The sequence below is a fragment of the Thermobia domestica genome, chromosome 11, assembly GCF_964235325.1.
Source record: "Thermobia domestica chromosome 11, izTheDome1.hap1.1, whole genome shotgun sequence".
Classification (NCBI taxonomy): Eukaryota; Metazoa; Arthropoda; class Insecta; order Zygentoma; family Lepismatidae; genus Thermobia; species Thermobia domestica.
The window spans coordinates 63558235-63578042 of NC_137464.1; the positions used below are offsets into that span (position 1 = coordinate 63558235).

Below are 19808 nucleotides of genomic sequence, written 5' to 3' on the forward strand. Positions count from 1 at the left end.
ATTAATGCACAATAATTGAATACATAAAGCGGAGTATAATGTGCTTTTTTTCTGATTGTTTGTTTGTTTGTGGCCTCCCAACTCCCCCTATATCCACGAGATCCACCCACATCCAGCACATGTATTTTCATTCTTTCTACATAACATTTTAATATTGCACCGAAAAAATTTACAAATAACAAAAATCTATTTTTGTATGGAGTTGTGTGATTTCCTTATCTATAGACACAATTTCTTTGTTCTTTAGCGAAACTGCTCTATGGATAGCATTTGACTTTGTCAATAAAGTAAAAGAAGACTTCTGCTTTGCTTCATGTGCAAGCTGGTTTGCTTCAGTTTCCAAAGCTTCACTTGTTTCCACCAATTTCCTTTTCTTTCTCTGCAGCTGCTGTACATTTTTATTTACCTCTTTCCTCTTGCTCCGCACTTGACTTTCTCTTTCTCCAGCTCTGCCATATAGCGCTGCCTTGAATGGAAGGCACAATGCAGCATTTCTTTCGTGATGTTGATTGAAGTAAGGTCTTTATCGGAAATGTTATCATACACCAATCTCAAACCGACCAATGATTTTTCCTTCATATTTTCAACAAGCAGATCTTTATTTATGCTGTAGCCTCGCTCGACAGCAGTCTGTCCATGAGACAAAACCAGAAGCTTCTTTATGATTAACAACGAATCTTTAAATTCTTCCAAACTATCCAATAGTTTAGTAGAAAAAAACAATCCAGCCTCTCAGGGTCCAACATACAAATATATATTAGAGAATTCACTACCTTCTAATGAAATCCTAATTTAAACAACTTAAACAACTCAGGCAAGTTTCTTTAGCATAGGAAGGAATCGAGTTTCACCTAAATGTGACTTTGTCACGAACAGCATTCGTATGAAATTTTATTGAAAAGTAGTGTTGCGAAAATAGACTGATTTTGGAGGATTGATACTGGTACAAAGCACAGTTTCTGAAGGATAGTGCTAGTGAAGACAGCATCCAAGAATGGATTGACAGAGTAGTGGATGAAAGAAGAAGTTCTCCCAGCCAACCACCCTCTTGGGAGAAAGAATGCTACCAACACATGCAGGATCATGACAAATTATTATTCAGTGCAAAAACAGGAATAGCAAACAAAAATAGTAATCAATTAAAATCATTATAATTATGAAAAATCTGACATTCAGGATTTTTGTAAATTTCAAGAACATAAATGCATTTTCAAGGACATTTCCAGGACAAAATCAATTCAAGGACATTTCCAGGTTTTCCAGGACGAGTGGGAACCCTGTATAATATGTTCCTTAATTCGAGTGTTAATATTACGTTTCGTTTGGCCTATATTATGAGGAGTCACATTCGCATTGAACGCGGTAAATACCTGACTTATTTCGTGGATCAACAAAAATTTTAAATCAGGTGAGATGTTTTGGTAGACTTTTTGGGGAAGATATTTGAAGCAGATATGTTATGCTTTGCAAGAACACGTTGAATTTTTGTCGATAATTTTGGAAAATCAGGAATTCCTATCCAAGTTTTGCTTCTTTGGAAGTAACTGTTTTTGGGGCTTGCACCGATCATGTGTTTGATTAAAGTACATAACTTGTAACTTTTTTTTTTTTTTAAATAAAAACTGTATTTCGTCACACGATCACAAATTAATAATGTCCTGCGAAAGAAATTCTTCCAAATATTGGCCTTGTACAACGACGGATGAGATGACTGTTGATGTATGTAAGTAGTGTCTGCATTAGGTTTTCGATATACTTTTGTTATAAATTTGTTGTGTGATCGGGTAATCAGTAAGTCTAAAAATGGAAGACAATTATCAGATTTACGTTCGAGGATGAACTTCAACCTAGGATGCTGATTGTTGAATTGTTCAAATATCTGTACAAGTGTATTTTCGTCCCGTACAAGTAGTAAAATGTCATCAGCATAACGGTAATATCTAATGTACTTAAATGTATCCTGCTGTAAAATAGAAATTTCAATCTGATTTCAAACAGTATTGGACAATATCGGGGATGGTGTGTTGCCCATGGCTAAGCCATCATTCTGAGAGAAGTAATGATTTTCACTTGGAAAACATTGGTTGTTAAGGACACCTCAATTAATTGTAATAAAAAATGTTTCATAGGCAGATGCACCATTTTGTAATAACCAGGATCGTGTACTATTGACAGTAAATTCAGTGCTATGGACAGATGGACGCTCGCGCCTGTGCAGTTGAGGTAGCTTACTAACTTGTCAACCTACCTTTCATTCCTCTAGTCTAAAAAATTTAGGGCCATTATGATCCCTGGTGAAACCACATCGGGGCTAGTGGAAGTTACCATTGTATAGAGTACTGTTGTACAGGGTTGGCAAAAACCATGGTTTTTATTTAAAAAAAAAAAAAACTTTTTTTTTTTTTTTTTTTTGTTTAAACCAGGATTTTTGGGTTTAAACTAGGTTTTTATGGTTTAAATAATTTGCTCTGTATATTCATATCATATCCGGACAGAAATAAGTTTGTTTCGCCTTGATGTTATTATGCAACAACCGGGTTATGCTGGAAGGGGTCACATAAGCTTAAAGCGGAATAAAAACCGCTTCTCGAGTTACATCCGAGAGAAATTGTCCTCCATTTGAACTCGGAACCAGGACTAATTGGCCACAAATGCGATACGTCTGCCGACTCACTCACAAAGGAATCCTGATAAAAAAAATACGTTGTACTGATCTTTACATGCTTCTTAATATAACTGTCAAGAGTCATTTCAGAAGGACAAAAAGATAAACAGTTGCACAAGTGCACATATGAACAATTTCAAAGTACTACGGAGTACAGAAGAACTAATTTAGTTCAAGTTAGTTAACACATTGGTCCAAATTAAAGAAACACCCACTTAATCTGCATATCAATAAGAAAAGTGAATAAAGATACGAATTATTTGAGTCCACTTTGGCTCAGACTCATTTATGCATAAATAGATACCAAAGATACTTATTTCACTAAATGCCTCTCGTGGGGTCTGTATGACCCCCCCCCCACACACACACACACACAACACACACAAAGTACGGCATTTTCGATGTATTTTATCAATAGTAAACATTGAAACGAAACAATATTTAGAATTTTTCTTCGATTGCAATTACATAACAATAATAACAACTACAAACAATCACAAAATAAACATTTATAAACTTATAAAAAAAAAGTTGCTTTTGTATGTATAATCTTTTTGACTAATGAATGGGGAATTTAGGTCTGAATATAATACGAATAATATACGGGAGTGAAACGTGATAACCCACAAATGTGTGTTTATCAAGATTTTACAAACACTTACACTTTTACGAACATTTTTTGTTTTTTGGTTTAAACCAGTTGGTTTCTTTGAAAAAAACAGATGGTTTAAACCATGGTTTAAACCAGCCAACCCTGCTGTTGTACACTGTACAAGCGAGTACGATTTAAGCTCCTTCCTTGTCTGTCTTCACCCCCCCCCCCCCACACACACAAAAAATCAACCATTTTATTAAGCTAGTATCTTTTATATTTTACTTACCTTATTACTCTCTTCCTTTTCCGCTGAATTATTCAGCCTTTCATTGCTTTCTTTGCTCTCAACAAGCAATTCGTATTGATACTTGTCCGGAAGCAGACCAAACACATCTCCATTCTTTAACTCAACCGATGTACCTTCAAAAATAGTTGAAAATAGATCTTTTCCTTTCTCTTTGTGATAACACGGATTTACATGAACCTAAAATATTATTTAATTTATTAAGAAACAAATATTAATATTACTATATTATAATCAATAGATGGGAAAAACTGGACTACTGAAATGCAGTAAAGTATAGTATTTGTGATAAAAAAAAATTAAAAAAAAAAACTCTTAAAGCTGCAAGATAACATGCATGTATGCTAGAAGTCTGAAAAACATAGGTAAACTAAACTGCTTAAATTATCCCTTTTTCTGCAATTTTCAAAACAGTAATTCATTATATTGTACGATTTAAGCCAAATAAATTTACTGACTTAAAAATTACAGAAAAGGGCAACTAAGATGGTGTTACGTTACTATACTATTACCCAATAACCAAATTATTTCTAATACAGAAATATTATCAACAGATCATGATATACAATATAGAAAGATCATTTATGATTTAAAAACGCATACTAAAGCTACATATTCAAATATACAATCCCTCTCCTTTCTCTAGATGGATATCAAAATAATGGAAACATCTGAAAGATGTGCAATTTACCAGATGAATATCACGTTGGACATTCCTCCCTCACAACAGTTCTGATGTAACGTGGAATGGAGGTATAGAGATTATGAATGGAGCAGGTGGAATACTACACCATTCTGCGTGCAGTGAATCACTGAGTGCCTTCAAAGAGAATGGAGGCAGAAATATGTGCTGGATTTGTGTCTCCAGAACTACGCATTTCTTCTCTGAGTATTGGCAATCGTCTCAACTGCTTGGCACTAAAATGGGTCAATAATCATGGAGTGCATTCTCCTCTAGTCGTACAGTACTGCTAGAAAAATTTCCTAGTGATCTGTCAGCATATTTATACAAAGTACAGCTCACCCAACCCGTCACCTGATGCGAAAACCAAACGTCTCGAGTTTGTAATCGCTCTCAATCAACTTCTGGAAAATGACCCTCATATGTTAGACAACCAATGGATTTTACATATGGTTCATTTCCATCACCGTATATGGCTCCATGTGACTATTATCTTTGGAGTTACTTGAAAGGCGGTTTTAAGACGAATCCTGCAACAATTCACGAACTGAAACAGACCATAGAGGCAGAAATCTCCGACATTTCTGGTGATATTATTCATAGTGATGCACAATTTTGTTCTCAGAGTGCGCAATGTCCGTGCCAAGCAAAAATCACCACTGAAATTCCAAGTCTTGAGATCATTCCCGAAAGTCCAGTTGTATGAAAAGTCGTTTGTAAATTGTGGATAAGTCTAATGATTTCATATATTAAAAATCGCCCTGCATTGTTTTCATGTATTAAAAATCACCCTGGTGGTCCCGCGCAGCATAGTCACTAATGCTCTCGTCTTTGGTGCAAGTGGTCCCGGGTTCGATTTCCAATGGGGACAGTCGGTCGAAAAAGTGTAAAAGCCTTTTCAGGCCAGCCATTCTGAGTGAAATTTCCCTGAGTCTTCCTCATTCACACCAGGCAAATGCCGGGATGATACAGGTCCCAGGCCGCTTCCTTCTTTCCCTTCCCTTGGATAGTGTGCTTACCGCATCGGCACGGTATGACGGAGGTCCCGGGTTTCAGTTCCAGTCCAGTTAGTCACTTTTTCACTCTTTGCGTTTAAACGAACTAATTGAGAAGCAAATGTAATTGTTTTTCCATCCTCTAGGTGATCAACATATCTGCACAGCGAAAATATTTATATATATATATATATATATAATATATTTCAATAAAATATTTCAGGGATTAGGATTAGGATTTAGATTTCTGGGTTTTCGACATCTAAGGCCATTTAGCCCTTCACGATTTGAGGGATGACGTCCCTCGGCGAGCACACAATCCGCGGAAAGGGAAGGAAGAAAGGATTGGGGAAGGAAGGAAGCGGCCTGGGACCTATAAGTTAGGTACCACCCCGGCATTTGCCTGGTATGAATGAGGAAAACCCAGGAAAACCTCATTCAGGGTGGATGACCTGAAAAAGCTTTTTACACTTTTTCGACCGAGTGACCCCACCGGAAATAAAATATTTCAATAATATATTTTAGCTAGAAACGCAGCAGCAAGAAAACTCTCATCTGTAGTAGAGGAATGCATCGACAAGAATGATTTTGTCTCGTGGAAGAAATTATTATTATTCTCTTTTCACAATTTATGTCTACCCAGAAATCATAGCTCAACATCTGTCACAAACATCCTAAAACAAAATCTAAACGAAAACTCCTCTATGGACACTCCTCCCGCTCCTAGTAGAAAACGTAGTTTTGATTTAACAAATAGGATAATATCCAAAATTTCTGAATTTGATACAAAAGAGAATTTGAGATTACTAGCTTCAGATGATACATTGGCTCCTGCAAATGAGGAAACCTATAAACTTCTGCAAGGAAAACACCCATCACCATCTAAAATTCAAATAGTGCCTGATCCTCCAAATGAATTAGACCCATGCTTAAAAGTTAATGAGGATGATGTATTAAAGGCCATCCAGTCTTCCCTGCTGTTCGGCTTCAGGGATAGACGGACTATCGCCTCAACATTTAAAAGATCTAATGTCCAAATCAGCAAGTGATTCAGCGCTCACGTTACTAAATTCAATAACTAGAATGACAAATCTAACTTTAAATGGAAAGGCAAATCCGGATATATGTAAATATTTTTACGGAGCAAATTTATGTGCCTTACGAAAGAAAGACGGTGGAATCAGGCCAATAGCAGTAGGTTGTGTTTTTAGAAGATTGGCTTCAAAGATTGCTGTTTCATTGGTCTACAATCGTTGTACCAACTATTTACAACCTCGTCAATCGGGATTTGCCACAAAAAAGGCAATGTGGCCATCATCCACGCTACCAGAACATTCATAAAAGCAAATGTAGATTCGAACAAGGTAGTCCTCAAAATAGATTACAAAAATGCTTTTAACTCAGTCGAAAGAGAGACTATGTTAAAGGAAGTGAAACTAATTCCACCTCAACTATATCCATATTTCTGGTAGAGCTATTCTAGCCCATCATTGTTATTTTATGGAAATATAACTATTTCATCACAAGTAGGATGCCAACAAGGTGACCCTGCTGGACCGATGATTTTTAGCTTACCAATCCACCCAATACTGCGCTTGCTTTCTTCTGAAATAAATCTATTTTATTTAGATGATGGCACATTAGGGGGCTCATCAGATACGGTTATACAAGATCTAAAGTTCTTATACAGACAGAATCTAAGAAGATATGTTTGCAAGTTAATCCTTCTAAATGCCAACTGTTCTTCACGTCGGGTAAATCAGATCCAATTACAGAAGCCCAGTTTCAGAATTTGTTGCCTGGAATTTGGATAATACAAGCTCACGAGCTATCGTTATTAGGAACCCCACTACTTGAAGATAGCTATGAAAGTTATTTTGAAGACCATTTGAACAGTTTAAAAATGATAGCACATAGATTAAAAGGACTGCCATCAGAAGTGAAACCACCTTTTCCCTTTTCTTTATCCATCCTCATTTCTTTCCGTAACTAGTCCTGCTATAATTATCTGTAGAAATTATCCTCTAATCAATCAATCATGTTGCCTTTAGTTGTTATAAAAATTGGTGACCTGCATTGCCTAGGAAGGGTATATAGGTTAAAGGAATGCTCTGTTTTAGATAATAGTCATTTGCATATCGCAAACGGCTAAACGAGTTTTATTCAAAGAAATTGAAGTAAAGTTATCACTAGATAAAGGAATAGAAACATAATTACCAGGAATAGAAATATTGACATCGTCTGTCACGTGACTCGAATGACAGATTAGAAACATAATGAGGTGCGTGAGTGCCAGTGGGTTGCGGTGTTGCCAAGTTTTGCATACAACATTTCGAGAAGGTGCAATCATATTTGAACAACAGTCTTATAAATAATGTAAGTGCAATAATTATACAAACTAATGTCGTAGCTTCGATGATAAAAATAATTTGTCCGTCCATTCTCTGTAAAAGAAAGTAAGTGAAGGGACTACTGAATATTTTGAACATAACGAAATAAAATAACATAATATCTACAACAACTACAAGCAATAATAAAACTTATTTTCTATTTCTCAACTACCTTCTTTCGTGTTCTCTTACTCTGACTGAACCTTAGAGATCGACTATAAGTTTCTATATTCATCATGAACAAAAGGTACGTTATTCAATCTTAACCTAGCTCAGGATACTATATGTTCTGAACAGTCTCAAGCCTGTAAAATAGGGAGAGAGGTTGAATCTCGTGCCTCAATACACTAGTATTATTATTAATATTGTATATCTTTAATAAAATATTCAAGTAGAAACTAAATGTTCCCTGCGCTTTAATACGCAGACCAAAAAGTAACATACTCTTAACATAATTGCATGAAAATAAGACTAACAAATTTAGCATGACGTCTCACACCTTCGTAGCCTTAGATCATGAATTGAGTTAATTCAAATAAAAACTAAATACATCTATAAATTATTAGCATAGTCATTCTATCTTAAATTATTTAAAAGAAACTTAAAAAGTTCTCAAAATCAATACTTAACTTTGGAATGAGGTGGGGAAGTGTACTTGTGCTTCATGCAAGGTACAGTGCCCACATTCCTATGAACTATCTCTATTAACTTACAATACTAGCTTTCTTTTACTAATATTTGGAAGTATTTAAACAAAAGAAAACTAATATTTTGTTTCTCTTTTCTTTTTTTAATATATTTTCCAGGTATGTATGCTGTTAATGATATACATAATAAGCTTAAATACATAAATATTGATAAGGATAAAATAAATACACATAGTTCGGTAAGTAGTTCAATGATTACTACCTTCAAGATTGTGTGCATGTGAGTTCGCATAATTTTTCTCTAGTTTTCTCAATTTAAAAAATAAATACAATAGATCAAGAAACAAAACTATCAGAATCGGGATTACAATTGAAAAAATGCTATGCAAGTTGTCAAAATGTAGAATATGCAAACTATTTTCAGTAAGTTTGAGTGATTCTAATTCAGCACTGATTTGATCTAAAGATTTAATTGCATACGTTACGTTTAAATGTGGAGCTGAGATATTTATTGTCAAAACAACATTCGTGTTGACCACATTAATAGTTTGCCTTGAGGGCAATACAGTGTATTTTATAAAGATGTTTTCAAAGTTTTCATACAAAATAAATTGTGTTTTGTTGTTATCATAGACTAACGGTTCAGTATGAAGAACGTTATGAGATGTTCTTTTTGTAATGTGTCCTGGTATTAAGGAATTAACTAATAATCCTGCAAGAGTATAAAGATGGCTATACTCAAGCTTATGTGGGATAGTTTGAACTTCACAATCAGTGAATGATTTATTAAAAACCATGTTCATTAAACATCTCGATGGAGAAGTGACTCGTAAACTAGACGTCTCGCATAAAAATAAAAATGAATGCCATTTACATAACAACTTATTGATTTCCATGAATTTGTTGTCGCTTTCATATACCTGTTCTAGAATATTGTACTTCACAAGCTTACCAGAACGTAACATTCCTAAATTGGAAACTTGAAACAATTTTGAAATTTTGTTTGGTGTTACTACTGGTGTTTTCAAAACTAAATCAACATTCAGTGTCTCAAAATTAAAATTAACCAAAAATGCAGATGAAATTGAATAAAATAAACCTATATCATTGACATACAAAGTATCTTTTAAAATTGCGTGGTTTTTAACTGAACTTAAAACTTGCTTTGAATTTAATATTTCGTGAGTCACTCTATTTTGAAGAATATCAGATATCATTTTCATAATCCTTTGCTGTGATTGATAGTACGTAAACATTGCAAGCAAATAGGTTTCTATGCTAACTACTTTACAAAATCCTTCTTGTATCTGTGATTTCATTTTCAGCATAGTGTTTGACTGTTAAGGCTACATTATGTATAATTTTAACTTCATGATTAAAAGCTTTCTTAAGATTTTGAACCTCAGTTGTTAACAAATGATCATGCTCCTGTAACGCATTTACAGATGCCTTTAATTGACTGGTTTGATAAAAAAATATAACCTGAAAGACCTAAAGATGTAAGACCAAGAATCCAAGATACAATTGATCTACGATTACGTTGTTCGAAAATTGGAAAGCACATGGTATAACGTCTCTAATTTCTGCAAAAAAATCTCTTTCATGTTCCAATAATTCTTGCCTGAATTGAGACCAATCTGCACAACTATCATTGTGTGGTAATGTAAAATTAATATCCAAATGAATCCGAAGCGTCGTATAGATGTTCTCTGCATCATGAACTGCAAAGCCAGCTTGCGAAATAGCAATGCCTAGTTCTGTTAAAGTAATTTGTTGCTGAGTGTCAAGATTTAGCTCACAGTAGCTACTCATGGACCATACAAGAATCAGAGTCATAGAAATCCAATTAATCTGAAATGAATAAAAGTTTCCACTAAGCGCCTTGTTGAAAATGAAATCTCAGATTTAAAATTTATTTATAGTGTGTTCTTTAATCTAATGTTTACTTTACAGGATCGTTTTTTTTTTCTCTCTCTCTAATGTTGATTCGTTTCTCCAAGAGTGGAAGAAAAATCCATAATTCTTAATCTAACCCAAAAGGATAGAATAGAAAACGACACAATTGAAGATTATTAAATTACGTTTTGATATTGAAATTTAGAAAATGTTAACATATTTTTATGTCAACTTCCGTCGATTGTATGGACTTGGTTGAGGTTCAGCGTCCAGAATTTGCTGAAGCATAACAAAACGCAAAATTATAAGATAGTCCACCACCAGTTAATGCCTATACTAATTAATGTTATATTTCATAAACTTTTTTTTACACTAACGTTCCCATTTGGCAACTGGAATCTTTGTAAAACGGACGTAGTCTTGTAATGTCAAATGAATCCTCAACTTCTTCAGTTTTCGAATTTCGACAGCGAATTCGGTACGAATTCTCATTCAATTTTTTCAACAATTGTCCCTTGCGTTCTAAATTTGTTTCCGAAGCAAGCTGGAACTCCTTTCTGTGGTTTAACGTCTTGGATTAAGACTTTCTGTCCTAAATGAAATTTTGGATTGGAGTACTTTCTCTGAAAGTATTACTTCTGCGACTCGAATCTCTTGGAAAGATTTTTCGCTGCAATCTCCCTCGCATCCTATACATTCTTGATTCGGACTTCGTTCTCCACGAACTTGCATGGAAGATCTAACTTTGCATCTAACATCGTTTTCGCTTCAAATCCAAAAAGAAGAAAAAATGGCGAAAAACGGGTACCTTCATGTTTGTGGGTATTAATACAAAATGTTATATTTGCCAAAGCCGTGTCCCAGTCATTTGATTTCTTGTTTACAAAATGCCGAAGGCATGTTTGTATTTTGTCGTTAAATTTCTCAGCTAATCCAATGGTATAGCTACTAGCTGTATTCGCAAATTTCAACTTGATGTTGAATCGTTCTGTCATTTCTTCCATGATCTTCGATTTATGAGATGTTAATCGATCTAAATAAATCAATTGAGGAATACCGAACTTGGGAATTATTTCCTCATAAATGACATTAGTTATAGTTTCTGCCGAAATGTCAGGAAGACTTAGTCACCAAATATCTTGTACAAGCATCCACCATTGTTAAAATGTATTTATGTCTGTGTGTAGCCGATAAGGGAAAAGGACCACACTCGTCAATCACTATCGTACTCATAGCAGAGTATGCTGGATAAGTTTGTGGATGTAGAGGTGTTCGACCAGATCTTCGTTTGTTCACCTGACAAGATATACACTGCTGACAACGTTTCTGTATGTACTGCTTTAAGGCTGGCATGTAAACTTTCTTAACTGCGGCTGAATACGTTTTTGAAAAAACTTAGATGTCCCCCTCCTAGATTAGAAGAATGGACACAGTCTAAAACATAGTCTCTCAAAGAAGAAGGAATACATAATAAATACCAGGATGTTTTTGTTTACGAAAAAGGCGCCCGTCCTTAATCTCAAAGTAGTACGATTGTCTTTCCGTCTTCGCGTCCTTCGGTTCTTCTCCTTCCAAAACTCGGATGATTGGACCGCAAAAAGAGTCCTTCCTCTGAAGTTTGCCGACATCAACGTCCTCCTTAAATGAAATGAATGCATTCAGTCTTCAACATCAAAGTCCTCTTTTGTTGGATGATTATTTGTTTCCCTGGAGAGTACATCTGCCACATTGTCTGAAGACTTAACATGAATAGGAATATAGTGATATTCCGCTAGCTGCAATTGCCATCTCGCCAATTTCGATGGTAGGTTAGGAGTATTTTTCAAGTAAGTAATTGACCTATTGTCACACAGCAACTTGAACTCTCGACCAATTTAAAATACTCTAAGCGCTTTGAATGCACTTAGCACTGCGAGTAATTCTAAAGAATAAATGTCCAAATTCTTCTCACTGTCTCGCAAATTCCTGCTGTAGTAGGCTATTGGATACCACTTCTTATCTTCATCGCATTGCATCAAAATTCCACTCAGATTTTCGGGAAGCATCTGTGTACAAAGCTAGAGGTTTCTTCGGATCGTACGGCTTCAATATGGGAGTCTTCATTAATTCTGATTTTAGTCTATCAAAACTTCTCTGGTGTTCGTCTGTCCAATGAAATTTCACATTTTTTCTCGTCAGTTTTTGAACAGGGTCCACTATTTCTGCATAGACCTTGACGAATTTCCTAACATAATTCGTAAGTCCCAAAAATGATTTTAATTTTTTAGTTGATGTTGGTGTCTGAAATGTTTTGATTGAATTAATGATCTTGTCCGAAATTTTGTAACCAAACCTGGATAATTCATGTCCTAACGCTATTACTTTATCGTGGATAAACTTACATTTCTCAACAGAAAGCTTCAGACTTACATTACGTAATCTTTGAAACACTTTTTCTAAAATTTAAATCATCTGCTCCTGAGAATTTGTTGAAATTAGGACATCATCCGTATAATACATCACATGTTCAGGATAAACGTTCGCTAAACACATGGACATAATTCTACTAAATATTGCTGGAGAATTTAAGAAACCTTGGGGAATTGAACGATAACGAAATGACCCAATTTGTGGCAAATTAAAAGCTGTATAAGGTCTAGATTCTTCTGCCAAAGGAACACAATGAAATGCGTTCTTGATATCTAACGAACAATAGTACAATCTTCCTCCTATAGTAGATAAAATGTCATGTATTGGTGGTAAAGAAACAGATTGAAACACTGCATGAAAATTAAGGAGACGTGAATCCAAACATAGACGTAAATCTCCATTTTTCTTCCTTACAAACAACACTGGCGAATTATATGGGCTTTCACTATATTCAATCACTTTTTGGTCTAAAAGAAGGTTGATTTGTTCTCGAATTTGTGGTCTAAGGGCCGCAGGAATGGGATACTGTCTTCTATAAAAAGGAACCTGTGTTTTTAATTCTATTTCGTGCTCATAATTCTTAATTCTCCCTATAGAATCCTCTGACCAAGCAAACACGTCGGCGTACCTATAGCGTAAATCAATCAATTGTTCTCTAATCTCAGGTTTAACCTCTGTATTAACATCTAGTTTTGTGCTATCAAACAATTTCTGATCTTTCAACAACTGATCTGAATCTATATCCTCTGACTGTACATTGAAACACTGAAAATCACTTAAATATGCTAGATCTTCGGCATACCCTAAAATCTCATGTTTTGCTAACAAAATTGAAGACACAAAAGAATTAACCTGTACAAAGTGTTGTTTGGGAGATAAAACTATCCCAGGAATCAAAATTCCTGTCTTATCTTGTAACGATTTGTTTGGTTCAAGTAACCATTCTTTTCCTGTCTTTGAATTCGCTAATTTTACTTTAACAAATTGTTTCGTTCGAGGCGGAATAGTAACATCATTAACCAAAACAAACGCAGGGCTCATACTATTACAAACTAAATTATTAGCCTGTGGTGATAATTCCTTTGAAATATCCCTGTTATTACTTATAGCAAACCTAGGAGGTTTTCCAAATTTACATAGCAACAAAACATTTCTATTCAAGTCTATTTGTGCTCTCTGGGATACTAAAAAGTCATTCCCTAACAGCATGTCTTGGGGAAAATTGTTTAGCACGCGAAAAGCATGATGAAATGTTTTCCCACTAATCTTAAAACGAACAATTGCTATTTTATTTATCAAAAGAGAATTTTGAGTAATTCCTTTTATGCGTATATCAATATTCAAAATCTTAGCCTTTGGTGAAACTAAATTTTCTCTAATTATTGATATCTGTGAAGCAGAATCTAACACAGCATGAGCATTCTTATCTTCTATCAGTATTGGCATTAAAATCATATTGTTTTGAGTGGTAATGGAAGATTTTACGACATGACCCTTTTTCCCGAATATTGCGTTATCTGTAAACGTACCTCCCACATTTACAGACATTACGCGTTTAAAGACTGTTTCCGCAATAAACATGTATCCTCTGTGTGAAATCCATGACCACAAACAGAACAAATGGGATGTGTTTGTGCCTGAGTCGGATAATGTTGATAATTACTACCATACATAGGTGTTTGGAATGGTAATTATGAAAATTACCTCTAGGATAAAATTGATTTCTCGACTGGTCTCTAAAATTCCTATAGTTACCACGGAATCGACCTCTAAAATTTCCTCTTTGACTAGTTATGATTCTGATTTCCTTTATTTTGTCTGAAAAAATTATTCCCTTTCCTTGAAAATTCTGTCTGTTTTTCTTACCATTGTTTTTATTACTACTATTGCTGTTATTCAGATCAGATTGTTGCTGACTAATCTGTAAAGTTAATTTCTCTAACTTTTTCTCCAACGACTGCAATTGATCGGCGCTAACTGGACTTTGTGCCTGATTACTCGATTGACTCTGCACTTTCGGTTCACTAGCCTCCTGCTTAACTAACTTTTTCTTTTTCTTCCTCTTTTTCTGATTGTTCAGCGCTTTCACATCTACTTCACTATCTGACTCGACCTCGGAAGAATCTGCTGTTAATGAAGTTTTCAACTTTGGAAGTACGGACTTCCAAGATTGTTTTGTAACGGAAGTGTTATGTTCGCGTTTTTCCCTTCTCTGTACACGAGCTTTATTTTTCTCAAGCTTCACTAAAACACCTAACATTTCTTCTACAGTTGTAAATTCATATACTCCAATACGCTCTAAATAATAAGGTTGTAATGCAGAGGCTATAAGAGCAATCACCCTTTCCTCTGACAACTTGTCATCAAACCTCTGAATCAGCAAAAGCATGTCATACACAACGTTCGTGACTCGTTCATCAGGTTTTTGTATTCTTTCTCGCAATTGATCTTCTATATCTAAACCTAGTGTAGATCTACCAAATTCCTTAAAAATAAGTGTTTTTAAATTGTCATAAGATTGTGGCTCTTCACTTTGTCTCTGTAAAAATTCCCGTAACCTTTTTCTGAATTGCCCTGTAAATGCAAAAGGTAACATTTCCTTTTTCTTAGTTTCGTCCCAACCATTAATCCTACATACGTCATCGTATTATTCCATAAATAAGCGTATATCATCACCACTTTTGACATCGAACCTCGAAATAGGCAACAAATCTCGAGCAATCTCAACCTTAACCGAATTGTTTGCCGGAGTTCCTGTATTCGTTCCCTGATTCATTTTGCTGTTTAGCCTAGTATTATATTTATGTGGAAATACTGTTTGCGTTTGCGCTGACTTTTTCTTTAATTTCACTACATGTAAATGTATGTCATCTAACAATTCTGTGAACTCATCAATGAGCGTGAGCAAAATAAGGCAAGGAAAATAATCTTTTAACTTAAATAACTAATATAACATTGTCCTCTATGTAATATAACCTTAATTTCTTACACCACCTTAAATATAACGTTAGCACTTAAATTCTAAAAATTTTAAATACACTTTGAAATATGATTGCACACTCCCGTGCTTGGTGAAACATTACGAGACCGAAATCAATTTGAACAGTGAATTTCAACATACAAAATAGCTTGTAGCACTATCCAAAAGACCGCGCACTCCACCATGCTAAAACCTTAAAAATAGGTTGGCAATCTACCTTAAACGTGATAGGTTTTGTGACGTAAAAGGCAGTTACAAACTTCCGGAGGCATGTCGAACGGAGACCTCTTGTCTGGGTCACGAACCCCAAACAATTCTCATACATGAAACTACTGAATAGCCTTAACATCCACCCAGTTCCTCCAAGAAGTAATTTAAATTAATGCAAGTCTTGGGGGCGTAGATAGCGTAGCTCAGAATTAATTAGAAACATGGGAGTAGAAATTCAAAGATAAAATTCGATAACACAGAAATAATTTAGAATAAGCATTTAATGAACTGATCTTGAATAACTGAATAATCACAGAGCATGGCATGGACTGGTATGACTTAAAGACTAGAGAAGACAATGCATAATCACTAACTTTTGGTAACGATGACGAGCAGAACCTCTGATGGACAGAATGACGGAGTAACAAAACTAATTATGAGTAATCTGACTTGCAGAGTTTCGACGTCAAAATAGAACTTCCCATACCCGGAAGAGAATCCGGTAGTATTTATATGATTTTTCCGTCATGTCAACATTCTTGCACATTCTTTCTGAGTCTTCCTAGTTCTAGAAGTCATAGCCGGTCATTTGCATTGTAGAAGTCAAGGCACTCGAAATTTTCCATTGGATTATGAATCCTAAAGAATATTCAAACTGCCTCCACTTCATACACTGCCTATTTATACACATTTTAAAATTGAATTAAATATTTTGTTTGATTACACATTGTGGTACACAATAATATGTTTCATTCAAGGATAATATTTAATTTGTAAAAATTTCAATAAAATATAATATATTTCAATACTGGATTTTCCAAAATATGAGTTTCAAAGTGATTAATAATAATATTACAATAATAATACTGCTTAATAATAATTACAAATTTACACTGAAAAGTCAATTTAGACAAACATTGGGATAACATTATCACAAATTAACAAAAATTAAATAACTATTATATACTAGATGTTTAACTCTTCCATTTTACATTACTTAGTTTTCGATTATTCATAAATTACTGAAAGTACTCTTTTTCTAATACAGACGCATTCATTATTTTGCATTCAATGTTGCTACCGTAAACTGAAGAAAGAAATACAGACTTACGGAAGTAAGCATCACTTTTCCATTTTCATCAAGTTGAAGCAATCCATGTCGCCGAGACACCTTTCTATCAGAGCACTAGAATTATAATACAATACATTTATTTATTATTTTAATTTTTATATTTAGTTTGTAAAAGATAAGAAAAAAGAACATGAAACAGAGGGTTGAAAGAATATTACAGACATTAATCTAAAGTACCTTTTTATTTTATGTATAATCGGTTATTAATCTTTATCTTCTATATGCAACTTCAAATTAATCTGAGAAAACTTGGCTAGTCAAACGTAAACTAGTTGAAAGCTTAGCCTGTTGTCTAACTACAGCATAATTGCTATATAACGAATTGCTTGGGGACTTTTCCTTCCTAAATGGGAATTTTCAATTAATAGGGGTTCGATATACAGGAAATGCACATCATAAAAAGTCTCACTTATGACATATAATATGAGATTTTAATATTTGGATAATAACACTATATATCTAACTTGTTCCTACATAGTACCGAAAATTGTCTCAGCCATGAAAATTTTCAGATTCTTTAAACAATCTTTCACTTTTTAACATTTCTATACATGATTTCAATCAATGTTATGAATACTGAGGAGCTGTACGTACGTACGTCTGATGAGGATCTTGGCTAGAAGATCGAAATGTCACGTGTAAATGTGTTTTTATATTAAATAAATGCAGTCTTGTTCAGCAGTGTGTTTATTTTTCTGATTTTATTCGCAAAACGTTGACTATGATTGTGTCAGAATAAATGGAGTATGTTTTTATGAATCGGAAAATTTTCCGTTTCAAAATTTATCGGAAAATTTTCATTATTGTGTGTACAGGACAGACAATTTTTCGATTCATGAAAAAGTGTTTCACTTGTTCCTACATATTACTGAAAATTGTCAGAGCCATGAAAATTTTCAGATTCTTTAAACGATCTTTCTTTTTTTTTTAACATTTCTATACATGAATTCAATCATTTTATGAATACTGAGGAATTGTTACTTGATCACTGATATTTGTTACGAACGGAAAATTTTCCGGAAAAATATAGAAGAAAATTTTCCACCTCACATCACGGCCAAACAACGGTGTAGGAATAAGTGGAGTAGGTTTTTATGAATCGGAAAATTTTCATCACTGTATGTGGGGTCCAAATTCTTGAGTTTGGGCTATGGGACCGATTTCTAACATCACCGCTGTGCTCAGGAATTAAGGCTCTTTCCAACGCCACAACTTGCGTTTCCAACTCCATGTCTAACACAGTTTCCTTACTGTAGGAGGATTTTCATGGAATATTCTCCATGTTTTTGTCCAAGAGTAACAAAGGCATTATAAAGCTGTGGGAATTAACACGGCGTTAGATTGGGACAATTTCTTTTATCGTATATATAAATTACACGGGAAATAGTGAACCCCAATGGAAACGCACCACTCTTTACTTGCAAATCTTTATTTTTTAATTTATGATTTTTATTTTATTTTTACTTGTTTTCAAAATTCGGGTAGGAGGTTTCCATTGCTGATGCAATCACATTTTTTCTGGGGATAGCAAGATGAGATTTCTAATTCGGTATACCTCACAATAACGGTGTTCGTAGGTTTCCTTAAGAAAATTTCCCTCGACTGACACAAAATTTCCCCCTTTCTTGTAAAATTTTCCCTAGATTGTTGAGTGTCCAATTCCTATTACAAAGGTTATATGATAAGATTAATTTAACTATATGAAAGGAAGTGCCAACCATATTTGTTTTATTCATTTGTTTTGTTTCCAGTTTTTTTCACTATTCTTTTTTATAAAAAATTACACAACTACCCAATCCAACAATGGGTGCAAATTATGCTGGTGCAGCGATATTGCGCATTTTTTATAATGATTAGATCGTTGATAACCTCTGTAATCTAACTTATTAACGAGGAGGAGAACGTGTTGAAATTGCGCAAATTTCCAACGCGACGTTGGCAACAACAGGATTCGGGAAATTGTGTGAAATTTTGCACCGAAATAAAATGTATAAACGCCATTATTGACCGGGACATATTCCCCTGTTCCCCTCTTTAACGACACTCTTTTTAGTGACTGTTATTCAGAAATAAATTAATATAGTTTCAATAGTTTGTGTGTGATCAAAGTAGCATAATTGGGTCAACTTTGCGAAAACTTCCACTCTCTTATCTGTTGACACAGATAAAGCCTTAAATTAGCAGGTAACAAATTGGAAATTGCACAAAAAATGTTGTGCAACATTGCTGTCATTACCATAAACATTTCGACTAATAAAAACAAAGAAAAATTTAGACATTTATATTGGTCAATAAGTCATCGCAAGAATTTCCCTGGATTTTCACCTTTTATCGAAAAAAAAAAATCATTTTTCCCTTTTTGCTAAATTTATCTACGAAATTTGCCTAGATTAGGGAAATTTCTCTCAAACTACGAGCACTGAACAATAATGCACGAATATTGACGGGGACCCATTTGCGAATATTGGAGGGGATTGGGGACACGCGATCTTAGTTACGCTACTAATTATAATATTAAAAATAACATAATTTGAATTGTATTTACACATGTGTTATGTGGAATAATTCATCCTAGGGAAATGTATAGATCACACAAGTCGTATAGGTCTTTAATACGAAGGGGCCTCCGAAGCTAACAGGCAGGATTGGCTGGTTTAAACCAAGGTGGTTTAAACCTTCATTTAAACCAGCTGTTTTTTTCAAAAAAACCAACTGGTTTAAACCAAACAAAAAAGAACGAAAAATGCTTTAAATCGTGTGAACTTCATGGTGACGTCTCCACATATGAAACCATCTGCATTACGTTTATGTACTTTTCACCTTTTAATCAAGGGGTCCCGTGTTCAATTCTCGGTCGAACCACAACCCATCTTTCAAGTGTAAACCAAGTAGCGATTCGAGGT

General features: G+C 34.5%; 1 protein-coding gene across 4 annotated transcripts in view; it reads right to left on the bottom strand.

Moving 5' to 3' along the window:
• The window catches only part of LOC145664109 (uncharacterized), a 54746-nt gene that overhangs the window by 24644 nt on the left and 10294 nt on the right, over positions 1–19808 (bottom strand). For 3 of the 4 annotated variants that reach the window (XM_081730465.1, XM_081730464.1, XM_081730467.1), the window contains exons 2-3: positions 16885–16959; positions 3547–3744 (exon numbers count right to left, since the gene is read on the bottom strand). In XM_081730465.1, coding sequence (XP_081586591.1) covers positions 3547–3744; positions 16885–16959 — 273 coding nt within the window. Of the gene's footprint in view, positions 1–3546; positions 3745–7458; positions 7655–16884; positions 16960–19808 lie in introns of those variants that run through there. The other variant, XM_081730466.1, reaches the window with a different exon arrangement.